At 37.0% G+C, this 22,433-nt stretch overlaps 1 protein-coding gene across 4 annotated transcripts in view; it reads right to left on the bottom strand.

The window, feature by feature from the left end:
• INO80 (INO80 complex ATPase subunit) overlaps positions 1-22,433 on the bottom strand; it is a 125,897-nt gene that overhangs the window by 66,702 nt on the left and 36,762 nt on the right. For 2 of the 4 annotated variants that reach the window (XM_061180476.1, XM_061180479.1), the window contains exons 8-18: positions 17,879-17,932; positions 16,057-16,260; positions 12,871-13,066; positions 11,909-11,976; positions 10,610-10,819; positions 10,047-10,127; positions 9,079-9,174; positions 3,393-3,452; positions 2,809-2,951; positions 1,568-1,652; positions 480-597 (exon numbers count right to left, since the gene is read on the bottom strand). In XM_061180476.1, the coding sequence (XP_061036459.1) occupies positions 480-597; positions 1,568-1,652; positions 2,809-2,951; positions 3,393-3,452; positions 9,079-9,174; positions 10,047-10,127; positions 10,610-10,819; positions 11,909-11,976; positions 12,871-13,066; positions 16,057-16,260; positions 17,879-17,932 (1,315 nt within the window). The remainder of the gene's footprint in view (positions 1-479; positions 598-1,567; positions 1,653-2,808; positions 2,952-3,392; positions 3,453-9,078; positions 9,175-10,046; positions 10,128-10,609; positions 10,820-11,908; positions 11,977-12,870; positions 13,067-16,056; positions 16,261-17,878; positions 17,933-22,433) is intronic. The other 2 variants (XM_061180478.1, XM_061180480.1) reach the window with 2 other exon arrangements.

Genomic DNA, 22,433 nt, shown 5'->3' with positions numbered 1-22,433 from the left:
ATGTAATAAATACCTCATAACCCTCTTAAAAGATATTAGTCAAGAGGTAAAAAAAATTGATAAACAAGGTTAAAAAATGTTTACAGAAGAAACAAATCCTAATATATAGAGAAAATAACAAAAATTACCCTTCTAATATTTTCTGGTTTTATCACAGGCAAAAAGTCTTACCCCATTCCACAAAGAATATAAAATTTTTCAGGATCTACGTGGAAAATGAGGATTTCGTAAGCCAAAATGTGAATTTTGCCTGCTCTGCCTTGATTAGTCAACACTACAGGAGCATCACTTGAGTTAGTCCTTTTTGGACTCTTTTAAATGTGCACAAAACACATAATTATTTTAAAAGAGAAAAGACTTTTCTCTCAGATCCTTCTATGCATACCAGAAGAAAAATTCTTCACATTCAAGAAAATACAGAATTATGTAGTTGCCTACACTAATAGGCAGAAAGAATGAAAGTTCATAAAAGTACTCACTCTCATCTATGGCAGATTTGTTTTCGGCGTGGCTCTCAATGTCCTTGGAAAACCATTCATTAAATTCCTCATGTGAATCAAATAATGTTGGCATAATGAAATGCAGCAGAGCCCAGAGCTGGAAACAAACAAAAAGCGAAATAACTATAGAGCAATAAAATGACAGTATGTGAAGATATGATGAGAGTTTGGACAGAGAGAGAGTGAAGTTGCAGGTCTGTGTATCTGTGTCTAGGTGTATGTGTATGTGTGAGTAAGTGAGAGAGAATGAGTATGTAAGCACACTGCCTCATCAACCAACTCTAATTTTATAAGGTACTATAGCAAAATGTGACTATTTTTTAATTAATTTCACACTGAAAGTCTGAAAGTGCAAGTCCTGCTCAGCTTGTGCAGTGAGATAGTTTTAAAGATCTTATATAAAGATCCATTCCACAACTGAACACAGTCTGAGGCAGCATAACTTGCTAATAATAACTCTAGATCAGGGGTCAGCAAATTACGCCTTGTGGTGCCAAGTCTGGTCTGCCATCTATTTTTATAAATCAAGTTTTATTGGAACATAGTCACACCTATTCATTTATATATCATCTATAGCTGCTTTCACATTACAATAGAAGGTTGAGTAGCTGTGCAGTGACTATACGGCCTATAAAGTCTAAATATTTATTATCTGGCTCTTTACAGAAAGTTTTCTGACCCCTATTCTACAAGATAAAATTATCTTCCCTAAAGAAAGAATTTTAGCTCCTCTCAGTGTCAAAGAATATTACCTTTTTATTCTAGTATAAAAATATCTCTGCATTAGATGAGTAGCATTCTTAATGTGATCACGATTTATTATATAAGTAACCAAAGAATAAAGAAATTTATTTGCCTTTTGCCAGAGAATAAGAAAATAGTAATGATGCCCCCCCCCAAAAAAAACCACTTAGGGCAAGCCATGGTCAAATTCTTCCTTTTATGTGGGGACTGTAATTTATACAAAGCCGTAACACTCCAGGTAGGCATGCGTAAAGAATTTTATTCTGTGTTGGAACCACTCTGTTTAATGCAGACATAAAACTGAGGTCTTTACTAGTGCCTACCTCTGCCATGGTGTTCTGAATGGGGGTCCCAGTTAGCAAAAGCCGATTCCGACACTGAAACTGCAAGAGTATCTTCCAGCGAACACTGTCCAGTAAGATGAATTACAAATTCCAAGTTAGCAGTAAATATTCACCCTATTGAGACCCCTTATTTCTAAAAATGCTTTTCAAAAAAATAACAAACACTCAAAATCAAGTATCAATACTCTACCATGAACACAATTGAAAAATATTACTCAACAAAGCTGACGACAGGAAATTTCAAAGGAACTGACTCTATACTGAAAACGTGGTATTAGGGTATATATTAAAAAAAAGCCCTCGAATAGCAGAGTAGGATCCTTTCTGGCTTGATAAAAGTCCTCTACTACCTTTGGTCAGTTTTGTTGATACAAACCATATAATTATAAAGTATTATCTACAGTAGTAGGTTTTAAAATTATTACTCTATGCGCTTCCAGTGTGAGTTTGGAGGGAGCAATGGAGAAAAAGAAAGGGTGTGAGAAGAAAACGCAAAGTGAGTCTACTGCTCCTGGCCACAAGCATGCTCTACTTCAAAAGAGTAAAATATGAAATAATGCTCTTTAGAGGATGGAAAGTTCCATGGAAAATACCATCCTGCCAGTTAACATGGACTTCTAAGAAAGCCCTATGGGCTCACCAAGAGTTAATAAAAATCCATCAAACCCAAGGTCTAATACCACTGAGTAACACTTTACAGCCAAGCACTCATTTACTATTCAGTTTGGGAACTTAAAGGTATTAGAACATTTTAAACACGTAACTTCCAATAAAAGGATTCTTGGGCATCTAATAACCATTCAGGGACTAGGATAACTTTCATAAAACAGTAGAAGCAACAATCCACATAATGTAACATTCTACTTCCTACTAAGACCTCCTGTCTAAAATAATCCCTGAAGCAAAGAGCAGACACCGTTCCTTCACAGAAAATTTCCTTGAAGAACAAAAATCGGTTAAAATGCCATAATTACTGAATAGGGAGAAAAAAGTTGAGAAAAATCTTTATACTCTAAACATTAATATGTATATTCCATGAAAACGCAAAAGAGAATTTATGCCTTCTGGTCAGATATATGGCTTATGCAGAGACCATAAGCCATATACCATGTTTTGAAATCTCTCTGATCTTCATTCACATGTGTGTGTATATCATACACACATATCTATATATCTATATATCCTCAGTCCACAGACTTTATTTCTACTACTCATGTTACCTGGAACTACTCTTGAGTGCCTGAGCCTCATCCAATACCATGTACTGCCACTTGACTCGCTGGAAATACTTTACATCCTGCACCACCAGCTGGTAACTGGTGATAACCACATGGAAGGGGGCATCCTGAGTGTAGAGGGTCTTCTGTAAACATAAGAGGGCAAGGGTGAAAAGAGATACCTAACAAGTCATAATAAGACAATGAGGAATGGAATTTATTTTCTAAGGCCAAGAAGTTTAAGATAGCTCTAAAGATATACTTCTCCAATGTAGGAGATGTGCAGTGAATTAAAAGCATAACTGTTTTTAAGGTAGTTACCTTAACCACAAACCTTGTTAAAAACTAGTCTTCAGCTTATTAAAGAAAAAAGTTCTTACTTAATCCTGGACTTCAAGTCCAGCTGATTGTCTACAACAGGAAAAGCATTGTAAAAGAAAAAAAGTACACTTGCCTAGTGTCCAGAAACATATAAGAAGATTTTATGTAAGTGAAATTACTCAAATCAACTGGAGAAATAATGACTGCACATATGTGTGAACACGTATATGTGTGTGTGCCTGCGTGTACAGTAAGCTGAAAGTTACCTGACTCCAGAACCTCCTGATAACTTTTCTATCATGAGGATTTCCCCAATATGGTAGCACCTGGAAAAAGGACCAACATACAGATTATTTCCTAGTGATAATCTTAAAAGTATCATCACAAATACATTATTCAGAATGATTTTTTAAAAACCTAATAGAATGAATATAGCAGTTCCTCTACTGTCACTGCCGCGCTAGGTGCTGGACTAGCACTCCTCCTACTGATTATTATTGCCCCAGAAAAAAAATTCCTATAGGCAAAAAAATCCACAACAAAACCCCAAACACACGTTAATCCTCTCTCAGGAAGAAGAAAACAGTATCCAGAGCCCACAATTATCTCTACAATTTTTCCTATACAATATCTGGCATTAAAACAAAAATAAAACAAAACAAAAAAATCAGATATATGGAAAGACTAGACCACATAACTGAAAACCAACATGAAATATAGATAAAAGAAACAAACCCACAGGAGATCTAGATAACGAAAATTTTAGAAACAGACTTTTTAAAAAATGCTAGTTTTGGGCTTCCCTGGTGGCTCAGTGGTTAAGAATCTGCCTGCCAGTGCAGGGGACACGGGTTTGAGCCCTGATCCGGGAAGATCCCACATGCCACGGAGCAACTAAACCCATGTGCCACAACTACTGAGCCTGCGCTCTAGAGCCCGCGAGCCACAACTGCTGAGCCCGTGTGCCTAGAGCCTGTGCTCCGCAGCAAGAGAAGCCACCCAATGAGAAGCTCATGCACCGCAATGTAGAGTAGCCCCTGCTCGCCACAACTAGAGAGAGCCTGCGTGCAGCAACGAAGACCCAACGCTGCCACAAAAAAAAAAAAAAGCAAGTTTGTTCATTGAATTAAAAGATTGAGAATTTCAGTGGTATACTAGAAACTATAAAAGAATCAAAGGGAATTTTTAGAACTGAAAAAATATAATAACTAAAATTAAGAATTCAATGACGAGGGCTTCCCTGGTGGTGCAGTGGCTAAGAAGCCACCTGCCAATGCAGGGGACACGGGTTCGAGCCCTGGTCCGGGAGGATCTCACATGCTGCGGAGCAACTAAGCAAGTGCACCACAACTGCCGAGCCTGCACTCTAGAGCCCGCGTGCCACAACTACTGAGGCCCACGTGCCTAGAGCCCGTGCTTGGCAACAGGAGAATCCACTGCAATGAGAAGCCCGCGCACCACAACGAAGAATAGCCCCTGTTCGCCACAACTAGAGAGAGCCTGCGTGCAGCAACGAAGACCCAACGCAGCCAAAAATAAATAAATAAATAAAACAAATTTATTAAAAAAAAAAAAAGTAGCCAGAGAGGAAAAAAAAGACACATAACATACAGGAAAACAACCATAAGAAGTAGAACTGGAAAACACAGAACATCTTTAAAGTACAAAAATTTTTTTTTTAATTAAAAAAAAAAAAAAAGCAATCAGTGACGAGTTTAACAGCAGATAGAATCAGCTGAAGAGAAAATTAATGAACTAGAAGAGAAGTCAGAAGGAAATATCCGGACTAAAACATGGAGAAACAAAAGAACACAAAATTCAGCACTTTTTCTGTGATGTTTCTAAGTGTGACTTTCATTCTTTTATTGTTATGGGGCTCAAAGTGCTTCTAGAATCCGTAGCTTGATGTCCTTTGTTCTTTTGAAAAATGTCAGCCAAATGGAAGCACAAATATGCAAGGAGGAATGAAGATCAATGAGCAATGAATATGTGAGTAATATGAATAAATCTAAGTAAGTTTTAAATGTATAAATAATAATGTCTTCTGGGGTTTAAAATACAAAATATATACAAAAACAACAGTATGTAAGTCTAGAGAAGGGGGATGTAGTTACAGTACTATACTAAGGTCTTTGTACTGTCTGGAAAGTATTAACAGTACTAATTTATATTACTTTTGAAAAAGTTAAGGGTGCATGTGGTATTCTCCTGGGTATCTACTGAATAACAGAATAAATATATAATTAGCAAGTTTAAAAGGGGAAGAAAAAAAAAGGAATGATAAAATCTAATCAATCCAAAAGGATTCAAAAGGAAAAAAAAGTAAAGCTGAACAGGTGAAAGAAGTAGAAAGCAGGGACTTCCCTGGTGGCACAGTGGTTAAGACTCTGCACTCCCAATGCAGGGGACCTGGGTTCAATCTCTGGTTGGGGAAATAGATCCCACGTGCATGCCGCAACTAAGGAGCTGGTGAGCCGCAACTAAAGACCCGGCACTATCAAATAAATAAATAAATATTTTAAAAGTAAAAACTAAAAAACATAAACACAATAACAACCCTATTAAAAAAAAAAAGTAGAAAGTTAAGAGCAAGGCAGCAAATTTAAACACAATATATCAATAATTACATTAAAAGTAAGCACAGATATTCCAAATAAAAGGCAAGAAATACACCTTAAATGTAAGGATATAGAATGGTTAAAAGTAAAAAGACAAAAAAGATACCATGCAAATACTAACCAAAAGAAAGCTATTTAGTATCAGCGAAAATAGACTTTAAGGCAAAAGTCTTAAAGGAGGAATTTCATAATAATAAAAGATTCATTCACCAGGAAGATAAAATTATAAATTTGTATACATCTCACAGCCTCAAAGCAAAAACAGAAGAAAACAGAATGGATAAATCCATAATTGTTGTAAATATTAACACACCTCTTTCAGTCAGTAATAGGAGAGGCAGACAAAAAAATCGGTAAAGATACAAAAGAGCTGAACAAGTTAACAAACTTGACCTAATCAACATATATACAACACTGTACTCAACAAGTGCAGAATAACTATGATTTTCAAACACACACAGGACATTTATAAAAACTGACCATATGCTGGGCCATGAAAGCAAAGCAACAAATTTCGAAGGATTAAAATAATAAAAAGCATGTTTTCTTATCAGTGGATTTAAGCTATAAATAACAAAAAGATAACTAGAAAATCATCCTTTGTGTAGAGAGTAAAAACAACACTTTTAAATAACCCATGAATCAAATAAGAACTTACAGTAGAAGCTGACAGTATTTTGCACTGTAAGATAATGAAAATGTGACACATCAAACCTTTGGATGGCTATAGTCATGCTTAGAAAGCAATACCCTTAAATATACATTAGAAGAAGCTGAAAATCAACAATCTAAGCTCAAGATGACAGAAAAAGAAAAAAGTTTACAAAAAAAGTAGACAAGAATAATAAAAGACAGAGCAGAAATAAATGAAATAGAAAACATACAGAATAGCCAATTTCAGGAATGAAAAGTGGTACATTAACTAGAGAAAAAATGTAAATCTTATTTCATGAGGAAAAGGAGGAGGTCAGAGGCACTAATCATATGAGAACCATAAAATGAGTGTTACTCAGATACCTGCCAAATAAAATGAACTTTCTGATGTTATCATCATAGATGTAAGTATCTTTTGAATGTAACCAGACTATAAACCTGAGCAGAGTCTACTTCTAACTATGTTCTACAGGGAAGCAAATACATTTCTGACAATTTAAAGGAGTAATGGTAATAGAAACAATGAATCAACAGAGCAGAGGTCATCAAACTTTTTCTATAAATGGCCAGATAGTAAGTAATTTTAGCTTTGTAGGCCACACAGTCTCTGCCACAACTACTCAACTGTGCTGTTGTACTGTGAATGCAGCCATAAATAATAAATAATCAAAGGTGTGGCTGTATTCCAATACACATTTATTTAAATTTCATATATCATTTGCTACGAAATATTCTTTTTTAATCAACAATTTAAAAAAGTAAAAACTATTCTTAGCTCATAAGCTGCACAAAAGAACACGTGGTGGATTCCTCAGTAAGTTAAATATAAAGTGACTTAGCAATTCCACTCCTAGGTATATACCCAAAAGAACTGAAAACAGGACAGGTGTTCAAACAAAAACCTGTACATGAATGTTTATAGCAGCACTATTAACAATAGCCAAAAGGAACAACCAAAATACCCATCAACAGATGAATGGATAAACAAAATACAGTATACCCAGATAATGAAATATTATTCACTATAATATTATATATTATGACTGAAATATTATTCAGTCATAAAAGGAATGAAGTGCTGATACATGTTACATGATGAACCTTGAAAAACCTACTAAGGGAAAAGAAGCAGCCAGACATAAAAGGGCACATTCCAGGTATACAAAATATTCAGAATAAGCAAATCCACAGAGACATAAAGCAGATCTGTGGTAGCCAGGGGCAAGAGGGAAAGGGAATAGGGAGTGACTGCTTAATGGGAAGGAGATTTCGGTTTTGTATGATAAAATTCTGCAATAAGATAGCAGTGATTATTGTACCACACTGTAAATGTACTTAATACTACTGAATTGTACACTTTCAACTGGCCCACAGGCCATATTTTACTGACCCCTAGACTAGAGCTTCAAAAGGAAACTCCACATGTAAATGAAAACTCAGTTTCAGGCATGGGTATAAAGTCAAAGGAGAGGTACCAATGACGTAAGTAGTACTACATTGCCATCTATCGGCCAGTGAAAGAAATATTGAAAACTTTAGTGGTTTGGAAGAAAATTTTAAGACTTAATTTTTCAAGCTCCTAATTGTTTGACATGTACTAAACGACAATAACAACAAGAAAGCAGAAAAAAGATGAGGAGCTCCTTATTCAATGTGAAAAAACCCTAGAGAAAATATTCAATAAATTGCCTTAGAACAACCTCACCTCCTTAGAAAGTTAAGAATGAGTCAGCCAAGCTAAAAGCCATATACCTAATGTGCCTTGTAAACAGTTCCTAAGTCTATTAATTCAGCCGCAAAGGTGGGGCCACAAACACAAAGGTGTCCCAAAGTGGAATATCCCAGACACGTCCCTATTCCTTATAAAGTATAAGCCAGAAAAACACCTCCCATGACCTCTTAAATTGCATGGAACCCATGATTATTATGGAGACCCAAGATCAGAGATCATGTCAATATCTCTTGATACATATCTCCAAAAAATCCTTCTTACCATGCAACTTCATTATCATTATATTCCTTTAGGGACAAAACAAATATTTAACTCATTTCCTTCTTTTTACTTGCAAATAACAAAAAATCCTATCCATTCTTTCTTACATCTCAACAACTCTGCATAATTAAACCCCTATTTAAATCTTGTCCATACTTGATGCAGCATATTTCCCTGCTGATCACATCCTACCTAAATCTCAATTCTTTTCCTCTGAATTAATTAAATGCAACTTTCACATTATCTACCTTAGACATTATAATCTGGACCAAGACTGAAGAGCTGGCTTTGGAGTGTCAAGAAAATAGATAATCTATGACTACATCTGGGGGGGGCGGGGAGTGTGGACAACAATGCCATAAATTATAGTATATGTACCTTGATTTATCAAAACCTATATTAAGCCAGCAAGGTAGACATTTTCTATTATGGCAGTACAACCAGGAGCTACAATTCATGTGGTCAATGCAGCAAATCACTCAAACTGGACTTTGGCTTTCTCATAAAACATAAGGATGTAATATGCTCTCTTACTGCTCCCATCAGTAACTTTGATAGGAAATGTATGCAAGGTTATTTTGAAAAAAATGTAAGAAATTAAAAGCTATTATGAGCAATTAGGTAAGGCAGCAAAAAAGGAGTCAGAAAGTTTATTTTAAAAAGCAAGAGAATTTTGTTGATTTTTACCTTAAATTTAGGAACAAATCTAGTAAACTCCTGGTGCCAATTGTTAAGTGTAGAAGCAGGTGAAATTATTAAGAAAGGTCCCCAAATGTTCTCTCTCTGAAACAGAAAAACTGGGTCAGCCAACTGCAGGAAAACTGAAGAAATTTAATTCAAAATTATAATTAACGACAAGAGGAGTTTAAGAATAGGAGATGCATTATAACAAGAGAAATGGTTCCTATCTCCCATACCTGCACACTCAATGATAATATCCTATGTTAAGAAAAATAATATTCTATGTTAATAATAACACAGGCTAGGAAGTTGCTCGCACACACCTTGAGAAAAAAATACCAAGCAATTACTCCCCACCCGCCCTTACAGGTCCTAGTTTATATCATTCACAAAGCACTTATGACATACTGACTTGTATGTGTTGCTTTTCCTTATACTAGATGATCACAACTATTTTACTATTATTTAATTGGTATAGAGTTTTCTGCATTTTTCAAAATGCTTTCACGCATTTCTTCTCACTTAATTCTCACAAATTTCCTGTAAGGTAGATATTATCCCCACTTTGCAGAAGTGGAAACTAAACCTCACAGAGTTAAAGTGAAGTCAGGTCAAAAGAGGCTAAGTGAATTGTCCAAGTTTACACTGCTAGTAAGCACAGAGCTGACACGTGAAACAAGGTCTTCTGATCTAACTAACTACAGTGTTTTTGCCACTACAATGGTGGTTCTCTACAGAAGTGGGAGATAGGGAATGAAAACACACATGCTTAGAAGCTGTCCTAGTCTTCTTGAAAACCAGAATGTTTCACCACACTGTATCACCCTGTAAAGGCCTTGAAGGCAAGGAGCAAGTCCTACTGTCTTGGTATGCTACAGAGTCTAGCGTACTGCTTGATAATGGCTGATTCTCACTAGAAAATGACCCTAGGATGGAGAGAGAGGAAGATGAAAAGACTGCATGCATCTACCCACCTCAGCCAGATGGGCAAGGAGGGCAATGCTCTGTACTGTCTTACCAAGTCCCATTTCATCGGCAAGAATGCCATTAATACCCTGGAAAAAAAATACACATAGTCAACACCTCTCACATTGCATTACACAGGGTTCAACTTACTGCCAAAAAGAACTACCCAAAATGTCAGACTTGTTCAAAGGAAAGTGACTAGAGATACCCAGCTTCAGCACTATTACTACTGTAATGATTCCTTTTGCCAATTCCACAGCTACAACTCTGAATCATGAGACAAACACGCCAAAGCCAGTTTTTCAGCTAATCTAATCCAGGTACAAATGCAATCAGGTTTATTACTAAGACCACTTAAGACAAACTTTATACATGATACAAATAATCCCCAATAAAATCTCCAGGTTAGAAATATAGAGACATCTTTCTGATTCTTGTCAAACGATAAAGCTTTTTTAAAAGGATGAAATCTAAAACATTATCTTGTGCTCATTTCACAATACACTGAACCAACGACTTTAGGAAAACAGATAACAAAACAGAGTGGGTATGACATAGTTCTAAAATTCACCTGTTCATAGAGATTTGCCAACCAATTCATGCCTTTCAGCTGATAACCTTTTAATTTGCCATTAAAAATTGTAGGCTGTGGAATATCCTCACCAGCCCGGATAGATGGGTTTGCCAGGCTATAACTCTCCCCAAACCCAGTGCCAGACTTGTTTGCTGCCCGTAGGGCAGCTGCTCGACTTTCTTTTGCATCTTCATCGAATGACCTTGTCTGGAAAATAAAAATATATTAGAAGAAATATGTAAGAGGAAAATAATTAAATTCAAATAAAATTCATAATGCCAATATATCTAACTTGTGCTAGTTGGAACAAACTTTCTGATAATATAATGTAATATATTACATGTAAGCATAATACACTTGACTCTTGAACAACATGGGTTTGAACTGTGTGGGTCAACTGATATATGAAGTTTTTTCACTAAGTATGTGCAAGAGTACTACTTGATCCTGTGGTTGGTTGGATCTGTGGATGTGGATCCATAGGTATGGAGGGCTGACTGTAAAGTCATACAAAGATTTTTGACTGCAGGGTAGGTCGGCACCCCTAACTCCCAGAGTTACTCAAGGGTCAAGCGTACATTAAAGTATATTACTAATATTTTAAAATTATTTTAACAATTATATTGAGAATACGCTTTTGATAGACAGGCACTAAGCCATATCACACAATTACTTGCTTCATCAATGAATTTATTAAAGATTTGATATAAAACCTGTTTGGTTGGGGTTGGTGAGGAATAGGTTGAGTTTGTCTCTATCCTTGACTTGGACCCTGTCAAAGTTACACAGGGGCTTCTATGCAGTATATTAAACTGTATTTTCCTTACTTAATTTGATCTAACTGCAGTTTCTTTCTGATTTCATTAAATGTCACTATATCATGAATAAGCAAGTTATTACTAAAGTGAAAGAAGGTGCTAACTTAGCAGTTTTAACACAGGATATCACTTTCTTAACAAGCAACAGTGTGGACTTTTTCACTAAACAACCATGATGCACTTCATTCTGTATTACCCATGATTACCAGGGGGGACAGAAGAAAAAAAATAGACAAACTGTCTTAGCGTCAATCAACACATTCTTAAAGCTCAGACAAGTGAATGCTCGTTTCCCATCTTTCCTCAGGTATTCCTCTATTACTCTAAAGTAAATAGAGACACCCCCCCCCAATGCAGTCACATACACACGTACACATCCATTAATGTTTTTAACTGAAAATACGATTAAGATTAAAGGAAGACCACCTAAGTAAAAAGTTGTATTTCCAGGGCCCAACATTTCATTTTTAAGACTCACCCGAGCCTGATGAATATGGTAAGCATTTTCAGCATTCTTCAGGGCCTGGGCTTTGAAATGGTTACTATCTGAAAAGGGAAATGTGTAGATTATAACACCTCATTAACTGATCTCCTTTAAGGATGCAATTTATACTAGCATATGTGGATCCCTGACGCCCACATTCTATTTATCCCTAAGTTCACAGAGGGTGAGGGAGAAGAAAGGCTCAAATTATTTGACAGAGGTAAGGACCTGGAAGTGGCAATGGAGGCAGAGGGCTGCCATGGTCTCTAGGAGCCAAAGCCAGCTCACAAAAGCCACCAGGAGACTGAGCCCCAGTCTCCCAATCCTGCGTTTCTTGCACGAAGCAATGTCGAAGCCGGGAAAAGCAAGACAATGAGGATTCAAAATTGTAATATATTTATACCGGGTGAAACTATTCCAAAAGAAGAAACAGAGACTGTGTAAATCCCAACATAATCTGAAGCACTCTCATTTTCTCTTATTCTTACTCAACATGATCTTGACCACTATTCTGTGAACTTCCTCTCAAACTTTACCCCAATTCCTCCCTCTCTGTGTGGTCACAAAAATACCAAAACAGTCTCTTCTCATACTTTACTCACATCACCAAGAATCCTGTTACGTGAGAGATGATTTTCTCTAATTAGATATGTTCACTGAATTCTTCTGATACAATACCTTTTATTTCTACTAACAAATCAACACACAAAATATTCCCAAATTTGCAAGATCATATAACCACACCGTTTCCTTTTCAAATTCTTTAATAAAAGTTTTTTATATGCTTATTTTATACAAACATTCACACTTTCCCTACTCCAATAAAATAAATCCCCCTTTTGATCAATATTACCTATCAATCAAGACAAAACTTGCAAGAATTAATGATGAGTATAGCCTGAGATATGAAAAAATTTTGGGTATCTCCTTCCTCCCACTCCTGATTCAGGACTCACCATAATCCTCCTGTGTGATGTTAACTACCACCCCTCCGCCAATGTCAATTTGTCTCTGTGTAGAACTATCTTCCAGTTTCCTTAAGATTTCTTCCTGGATCCCATCGTGACCCATGTCTCGTTTGCGACTCATGAAATGGGCATACAACTCTGTCTGGGTGATGAGGAAGTTCAGTTTTCGCTGCTGCCTCTTGGCCTAAAGGGGAAAAAAGATGAAAGTGAAAAGAGTCAAATCACCAATCACATACAAGGGTAGTCAACAGAATTCACTAAACTTATACATAGTTTGCAAACAATTCCTTTACAAATTCTTTACCTTTAGAAAGGTAAAAATTGCTAATGAACAAATTTTATTATAACTAAGTCAGTGGTACTAAAAGCAAGGAATAATCTTTATTTGTAGCCTAATAATAACCTACGTTTTGCTCTCCTTTACAAAATAAAATCTTTTTTCCACTAGGTGTCTGTCTAAAATGCTTATTTCTTTACTATATTACTTTTCTTTAATGGCACTGAGATACCAACTAAATTCAAACAACATGCTTTACTTAATAACTTGGGTGATAAATACACGTGTACAGCTTTATTATTTTTAAAAACATAAATGTGTCCAAAACTCTTCTTTAACACCAAAAGGCAAAATAAGTGATGAAGAGCTATAAATTATTCTGAAAGTCAATGCAGGAGGTATCTGAGAATAAGAAGCCCATGAAAAAAAGAAAATGTTCCCCAAAACAGCCTACTGTTCATCTGTGATAATGATAGCTATAAAACATGAATATAGACCAAATACAAAATCACAAACACATATACCTTTTTTTAAAGTATGAGAAAGCTAAATTCAAAGTGCCTCTGAAATAACCTAGTAAGGAAAATAATCATTATGTCAGTAAAAATCATTCTTCAAGATAAACAATAAAATGAGTAAGCAAATGATCCAAAAGACTGAATTATATGAAATAACAGCATACACAATAAATATCAAATCAAAGAATCATTATTCTGCATGAACTATTTTATAATAAAATTCATATGAAGTATACTTGATTTATCTTTGATCCACCTCCACAAAAGAAAAACAACAATAAAATAAGGAACATGGCCAGGAAGGACATAAGTCCCAAAGTATGCTACACAAAACTAGGCTTTCTCCTTAAGGTTTTATAACACTTTAGCCAAATTCAGATTAGAAAAAAAAATCTGGAAGTTTGAGAGAAAACTGATTTATTTTCATAAAGGATACAGATGTTCATGTTCTAAAGCTAAAGTACTGACAAGAAAACCTTTCTTGGAACTTCCCTGGTGGTCCAGTGGTTGAGACTCCGTGCTTCCACTGCAGGGGGCACGGGTTCATTCCCTGGTGGGGGAACTAAGATACCGCAAAAGGCGCGGTACGGCCAAAAATTAAAAGAAAACCTTTCTAAATTAAACCATAAAAAGTAACATTTCCTTTAACCTTAAGGAAGTCAACTACTATGTGTCTAAATGAAGAAGGCAAATTAAGGGAACAAGGATACATCAAAAATGTCTTAATTCAAAAATTCAGGGCTTCCCTGGTGGCGCAGTGGTTGAGAATCTGTCTGCCAATGCAGGGGACATGGGCTCGAGCCCTGGTCTGGGAAGATCCCACATGCCGCGGAGCAACTAGGCCCGTGAGCCACAACTATTGAGCCTGCGCATCTGGAGCCTGTGCTCCGCAACAAGAGAGGCCGCGATAGTGAGAGGCCCACGCACCGCGATGAAGAGTGGCCCCCGCTCGCCGCAACTAGAGAAAGCCCTCGCACAGAAACAAAGACCCAACACAGCCAAAAATCAATGTAAAAATAAATAAATAAATTAACTTAAAAAAAAAATTCAGAGAAAAAGACACATAAGTCAACATAATCACAGATGAAAGTCTCATCAGTTAGCTATCAACATAATTGAGAGAATGTCTCACAAACCTAGATCATAAGCCAAGTCAGTTTCAAAACTTCAAGATCTGTGACTAACTCAAATGCCTCTAAACTCAGTGAGCAAATATTTCCATTAGCATCAAAAGTTTACTAACTCAATAATATGTTTATCTTCCATGCAAAGAAATAAGTCACCCAGGGACTTAAGAGAACTGGGCAAAATCCATATTCCCCCTCAAAGGCATGAGACAGGAGGGAAGACCAAGAACTCAAGAGTCTCCACGGCTCTGCTTTGACAGGAGTACTACCTATACCCGAAAAAAAACATTCAATCCTCTGATTGCCTTCCTTCTCCAGACCTCAACTGTCCTTCCACTCATCCCAATGGGCTTACCAATGGCAACATATCTCTGTCCTCTTAATCTCTCCTCTTGCTTCCCTGAATAATACTCTCAGCTGATATCAAGCTTAGCAAGAGAACTGACTGCAAGTTAAAACAGAAAACTAGGCGGCAGCGGGTGGGGAGGGGGGGGGGTGTCTCAGAAAACTGAGCTAGCTGTCCATTGTCCCTATCTGGCCCTAAATTTGGCAACCAGCCCTCATCTTCCAACAAATCGAAATTATAGCCAGCATCTGGAACCAAGCCCAGATAAGCTCTAAGCTGTTTTTTCTTTCATTCCTTTTATTTTTTTTGTGGGGGGAGGCTGGGGAAGGGTGTCCTCCAGAAATATTCAAAAGAATAAGGCTACAAAGAATAGAGGAAATGGGAACTTCCCTGGTGGCGCAGTGGTTACGAATCCGCCTGCCAATGCAGGGGACACACGTTCGAGCCCTGGTCTGGGAAGATCCCACATGCCGCGGAGCAACAAAGCCCGTGCGCCACAACTACTGAAGCTCGCACACGTAGAGCCCGTGCTCTGCAACAAGAGAAGCCACTGCAATGAGAAGCCCACGCACCCCAACGAAGAGTGGCCCCCACTTGCCGCAACTAGAGAAAGCCCACGTTCAGCAACGAAGACCCAACACAGCCAAAAATAAATAAAATTAAAAAAAAAAAAAAAAGAAGAGAGGAAATGAGCATAGAAGAGAGGTGAAGGCCAGGGAGAGGGCCTTACTAAAAGAATAGAAACAGAACTGATTTACTGGACTAAAATCACTATACTCAAAGTTATGTCTTAAAATATTTTTTCAACCATTTCATTGGTTAGATTTATAACTTATGAAATGCTAACCCATCTCTTAATATGGCTGCAGCAATTATGGTTTTCAAAATTTCATGCTATTGCCCTACCTCCCGCATTTCTTCATCCAACTTCCGCTGCTCCAAGGCTTCCTTCTCTGCACGTTTGCGGTGTTCCTTCTCCACCTTCTCATACTTCTTCCAGTATAGAAGCATTTCCTTGGTGAGGCGGCGAGCACGAGGTAAGGTCTCCTTACAGTTTTTCTGGGCCTGCAAGGCAGCTCGACGCACCTCCTTCATGCATTGGTGGGCGAGCTGCAAGTGACAACGTTATCACGATGGAGGAGGACCAACACCGGGGCCAGTTCTCCCTGGACTGTAAACCACAGCATCCCTCAACCTGTTCAGGGCATACAGTCCTCCTATGGCCACATCTCTTTCTCCCTAATCTGATTAACGTCTCTATACAGTCCTGTGAGCCAGTCCCAGGCCACAAAGTAATATCAGGGATGAGAAATCTGCAGACACATTGCCTGAGAAGATGAAAAAAAAGTGTAATAACCTAAGATGTTTTGGGAAGTTTTGAAATATTATCATACACATTAATAATAAAAGCTTTCAGGAATTCCCTGGCGGTCTAGTGGTTAGGGCTTTGCATACTCACTGCTAAGGGCCTGGGGGTTCAATCCTTGGTTGGGGAACTAAAATCCCACAAGCCGTGTGGCGTGGCCAAAAAATTTTTTTTAATAATAATAATAGCTGTCAGTGTTTATTATATGCTAGGCACCATTCTAAGCTTAACATATATTAAACTAATTCATTCTCCACAAAAACCCTATGAAGTTGATATTTTATATATAGATGAGGAAATGAGGATGAGTAACTAGCCCAGGGAAACACAACTAGTAAGGTTACCTCATCTAATTCTCACAATACCCAAAGAAAGTTGCGTTAATTCCCTCTAAGGGAAAGTATTAACACCATCATTTCTTAGATGAAGAGACTGAGCACAGGATGACTGCATGATCTGCCCAAGGAATTAACAGTAGGCTATGGTCTTACCCCAAAAAATTTGAAAAACAGAAATGCGAGGAAGAGCAATTTTATTTTTAAAATAGATTGAAAAAGAAACGAAATTGAGTTATTTGTAGTGAGGTGGATGGACCTAGAGTCTGTCATACAGAGTGAAGTAAGTCAGAAAGAGAGAAACAAATACCATATGCTAACACATATATATGGAATCTAAAAAAAAAAATAAAAAAGGTTCTAACGAACCTAGGGGCAGGACAGGAATAAAGACGCAGACGTCACCACCTAGAGGGGTGGGATAGTAAGGGTGGGAGGGAGGGAGATGCAAGAGGGAAGAGATATGGAGACATATGTATATGTATAACTGATCCACTTTGTTATAAAGCAGAAACTGACACACCATTGTAAAGCAATTATACTCTAATAAAGATGTTTAAAAAAAAAAAAAAGACGCAGACGTATAGAATGGACTTGAGGACACGGGGCGGGGGAAAGGTAAGCTAGGACGAAGTGAGAGTAGCACTGACATATATACACTACCAAATGTAAAAGAGATAGCTAGTGGGAAGCAGCTGCATCGCACAGGGAGATCAGCTCGGTGCTTTGTGACCACGTAGGGGGTGGGATAAGGAGGGTGGGAGGGAGACGCAAGAGGGAGGGGATATGGGGATATATGTATATGTATAGCTGATTCACTTTGTTATACTGCAGAAACTAACACAACATTGTAAAGCAATTATACGCCAATAAAGATGTTAAAAAAATAGATTGAGAACATTTAGAAACTCTCTTAAGTACTATTAGATTAAGTATCAACAGGTCACAGGAGACAAGAGCAGCAACCATAGATCTAAATAATAAGAACACATTCCAGCAAAACATAAAATGGGAAATATAATCGTACCTTGCGGCTATTGGTGAGAAACAGGTTACGAGCTGAAGCTTTCTGCTTGTTGGCCTAAAATAGTTAAAAACAATACTTCATTTAGGATTCTTTTTTGAAATAAGATTGTGTAGACTGGCACCGTACTTTACTGATCTCCTCAAAGATTAAAAAATAAAATGCCAAACCAAGCGTAGTCAAAATACATTACTTCTTTCAATTAAAATAAAATACATTACTTCTAAGAGTCACCCAAATGTACCAACTCAGAACAACACATAAAGCTCCTAAAGCCTCATTAAAAAAAATAAACTGGTGTTGTATCTGCCTTAAATTGAGTCTTCTGTATCCTTCTGGAAAGAATTTAAGCTATATTTAAGGCTTGAAGTGAACTAGGAAAATGTAACAACATACCCTAATCCTAGCACCACCCTGATTAGAACACTGCTTTCTAGGGTCAATATGCAAAGAAGCTGAGACAGCAGGGCACTCAGATACAAAAATTATTAGGAGAAAGGTAAACTAGCTTCTTAGTTTGTGATTCTAGCCCTACCTCCAGCCAAGGCAAACCCACTGCCACTATTACTTAATTTCTACCACCACTTGACCTCATCTTCTTCAACAAAAATTCCGAGGCAGACCTAACACAAGATGACTCAGCAGCCCACAACCAAGTCTCAAGCTGCTTATTATGTCTACCACTTCACTTAAAAAAAACTAGCTTCAATAAAGAAACCTGATTTTAACCATGATGGTCCATTTATTTGATGTGGGAAAGAAGAGGCAGAGCTGAGTGGCTCTCTGACTATTAAAGAGATCTCCCCCAGACTGTAAAGAAACAATGGGTGCGAAGTTATACAAAGGGCCTGAAAGCCATTTCTATAATAATCCCACCTCAGACTGTCTGATTAAGGGAATTTTTAGGGCTTTTAACAAAAACTTTCTCTAATTCTAAAGCAACTATTGCCACTTTAAAGATAAAAATCTCAAATATTCCCACTGAATTCCTTATCATCAGAGGGCATCATCTGAAGCCTCTTCACCAAGTATGAAACAAGTTTTTCTGTAACTTTTCCCATCACGAATGTTCATACAAAGTCAACAGGCACATGAAAAGGTGCTCAACATCACTAATTATCACAGAAATTCAGTCAAAACAAAAATGAGATATCACCTCACACCTGTCAGAATGGCTACCATCAAGAGGACCACAAATAAATGTTGGAGAGGATATGGAGAAAGGGAACCCTAGCACACTGCTGGTGGGAATGTAAATTGGTACAGCCACTATGGAAAACAGTATGGAGGGCCCTCAAAAAACTAAAAATAGAACTACCATATCATCCAGCAATTCCACCCCTGGGTATACATCCAAAGAAAACGAAAACACTAAGTCAAAAAGATACATGCACCCCAATGCTCATAGTAGCACTATTTACAATAGCCAAGATATGGAAGCAACCTAAGTGTCCAACAACAGATGAATGAATAAAGAAGATGTGATACATATACACACACACCCCGGAATATTACTCAGCCATAAAAAAGAATGAAATTCTGCCATTTGCAACAACATGGATGGACCTAGAGGGTATTATGCTTAGTGAAATAAGTCAGAGAAAGACAAATACTGTATGTTATCACTTACATGTAGAATATAAGAAATAAAACAAACAAATGAATATAACAAACCAGAAACAGTCTCATAGATATAGAGAACAAACGAGTGGTTGCTAGTGGGAAGGGGGAAGAGAGGGAACAAGATAGAGGTATGGGATTAACAGGTACAAACTACTATGTATAAAAAATAAATAAGCAACAAGGATATATTGTATAGCACAGAGAACTTAGCCAATATTTTATAATAACTTTAAATGGAGTATAATGTATAAAAATTTTGAATCACTATGCTGTACACCTAACATTATAAATCAACTATATCTCAATTAAAAAAAAAGAATGCTCAAACACATACTCTCTCTCCAGAAATATTTATTAATTGCTATGGAGGGAGGGGACGTCATTGCACAGTACAGAGGCACCATCATACTAAGGGATCAAAGCTAATATCACAATATAGGGACAGATGTGTCAAGTGCCTCCTGATGAGATATGTCAAGAACATATCACTCTCTAGTAATATTGCCAAAAATGCATAATTCAAATCTAATCCCAAGGAAACATCACACAAACCCAAATTCAAAAATATTCTACAAAATGATATACTCTTCAAAATAACAATGTCAGGAAAGATGAAGGCTAAGGAATTGTTTCAGAATAAAGGAGATTAATGAGACATGACAATTAAATGCAACATGTAGTCCTAGATTGATTCAGGGGTGGGGAAAGTGCCATAAAGGACATTATTGAAACAAGTGATGAAATATGAAAACCTATGGGTCAGATAATAATTTTTAATACTGCACTGTGGTTATGCACTAGATGATTTCCTTTTTCTTCGGAAACACACAATTATTAGGAGTAAATTTAGCACAAAATCTCAAACTAACCCTTAAAATGAGTGAGAAAAAAAGTATGCATTTATATGGCAAAAGCAAATGAGGCAAACAGGTGCTAAATACGAGTAAAAGATACATGGCAGTTCCTTGCATTATTCTTGCCATATTTTTTCTTTTTTTAAATTTTTAATTAATTTATCTATTTTTTGGCTGCGTTGGGTCTTTGTTGCTGTGCGCGGGCTTTCTCTAGTTGGATCATATGGTAGTTCTATTTTTAGTTTTCTGAGGGACCTCCATACCAATTTACATTCCCACCAACAGTGTGCTAGGGTTCCTTCTTCCCCACATCCTCTCCAACATTTGTTATTTGTGGTCCTTCTCATTAACAGCCATTCTGACAGGTGTGAGGTGATATCTCATTTTTGTTTTGATTTGCATTTCTCTGATGATTAGCAATGTTGAGTATCTTTTCATGTACCTGTTAACCATCTACATGTCTTCTTTGGAAAAGTGTGTATTCAAGTCTTCTGGCCATTTTCTGATTAGGTTGCTTTTTTGATACTGAGTTGTATGAGCTGTTTATATATTTTGGATATTAATCCTTTGCCAGTCATACCATTTGCAAATATCTTCTCTCATTCTATACATTATCTTTTTGTTCTGTCAATGGTTTTCCTTGCTGGGCAAAACCTTTTACATTTAACTAGGTCCCATTTGTTTACTTTTGCTTTTATTTCTTCTTTTGCCTCAAGAGACAGATCCAAAGAAATACTGCTACAATTTATGTCAAAGGTTGTTCTGCCTATGTTTTCTTCCAGGAGTTTCATGGTTTCAGATCTTATCAGATCTTCTCAGGTCTTTAATCCAGTTTGAGTTTATTTTTGTATAAGGTGTGAGGAAACTGAACTAACTTTAGAGTTATGGAAAACATGCAAAAAATAGTAGAGTTCCCTTACTACTCCCCACCCCCGCTTTCCCTAATTTTAGCAACTTATATAACCATAGTGCAATTATTAAGAAAGGAAATTAACTGCCCTCTAGAGCCCATGAGCCACAACTACTGAAGCCCGTGAGCCACATCTACTGAAGCCCGCACGCCACAACTACTGAAGCCCATGTGCCTAGAGCCCATGCTCTGCCACAAGAGAATCTACCGCAATGAGAAGCCCACGCACTGCAACAAAGAGTAGCCCCCACTCACCACAACTAAAGAAAGCCCATGCAGCAACGAAGAGCCAATGCAGCCAAAAATAAATAAATTAATTAATTAAATAAAGTTCCCTTTAAAAAATAATAAATAAATAAAAAGTGATGCTTCTCAACACTTACGAATTTAAAAAAAAAAAAAAAAAAAGCAAGGAAATTAACACCAGTAAAGTATTAACCAAATTATATATAGGTCTTATTTGAATGTCAACAACTTTTCCACTATCCTTTCACTGTTCCAGGATCCTACGCAGGATCTCACAATGCGTTCATTTAGTTGTTCTTCTCCTTAATCTCTTCCTGTATGTAACACTTCCTCAGTCCTTCTCTTTCATGTCCTTGACACTTTTGAAAAGCACCAATCAGTTATTCTGTAAAGTGTCCCAAAATGTGTGGTTTTCCGGTTTTTCCTCATGATGGGAATGACATCGTTTACTATGGCAAGAGTACCAGAGAAATGATGTTTTGATGATGTGCTCCTCTCAGTGCATCACATCAAGGAGTTCATGATATCAAAATTTATATTACTAGTGATGTTTACTTTGATCATTTGGTTAAGGTTCACTCTGCCAGTTTTGAAGCTATGCAACTTCTGCTTCTCCTTTAACTTTTGCCCTCTAATTTTAGCATTCATAAATGTAGTCTGCAACAATTATTACTGTGGTGTTTGCATAAGGATAATTTTATTTCCTTCTTTCCTTCTACACTTACTAACTGGAATTCCTACTGAAAGGAAGAGTTGTTCCTTCTTCACTTTGTCTATTCAAGTATTTACTTATAACAGGATGGACTGACAAATATTTCTTTTATTCTATGGCTCAAAATCCAGTATTATTCTTTTTTGTTGCTCAAATTATTCTAACTTTGGCCATGAAGCGCTCCTTCAGGTTGGCTCCTGTGTTCTTTTGAGA

This window comes from Eubalaena glacialis, chromosome 2 (assembly GCF_028564815.1).
Source record: "Eubalaena glacialis isolate mEubGla1 chromosome 2, mEubGla1.1.hap2.+ XY, whole genome shotgun sequence".
Lineage (NCBI taxonomy): Eukaryota > Metazoa > Chordata > Mammalia > Artiodactyla > Balaenidae > Eubalaena > Eubalaena glacialis.
Note: the sequence above shows the minus strand (reverse complement) of the source record. Positions and strands in the feature narration are given on the sequence as shown.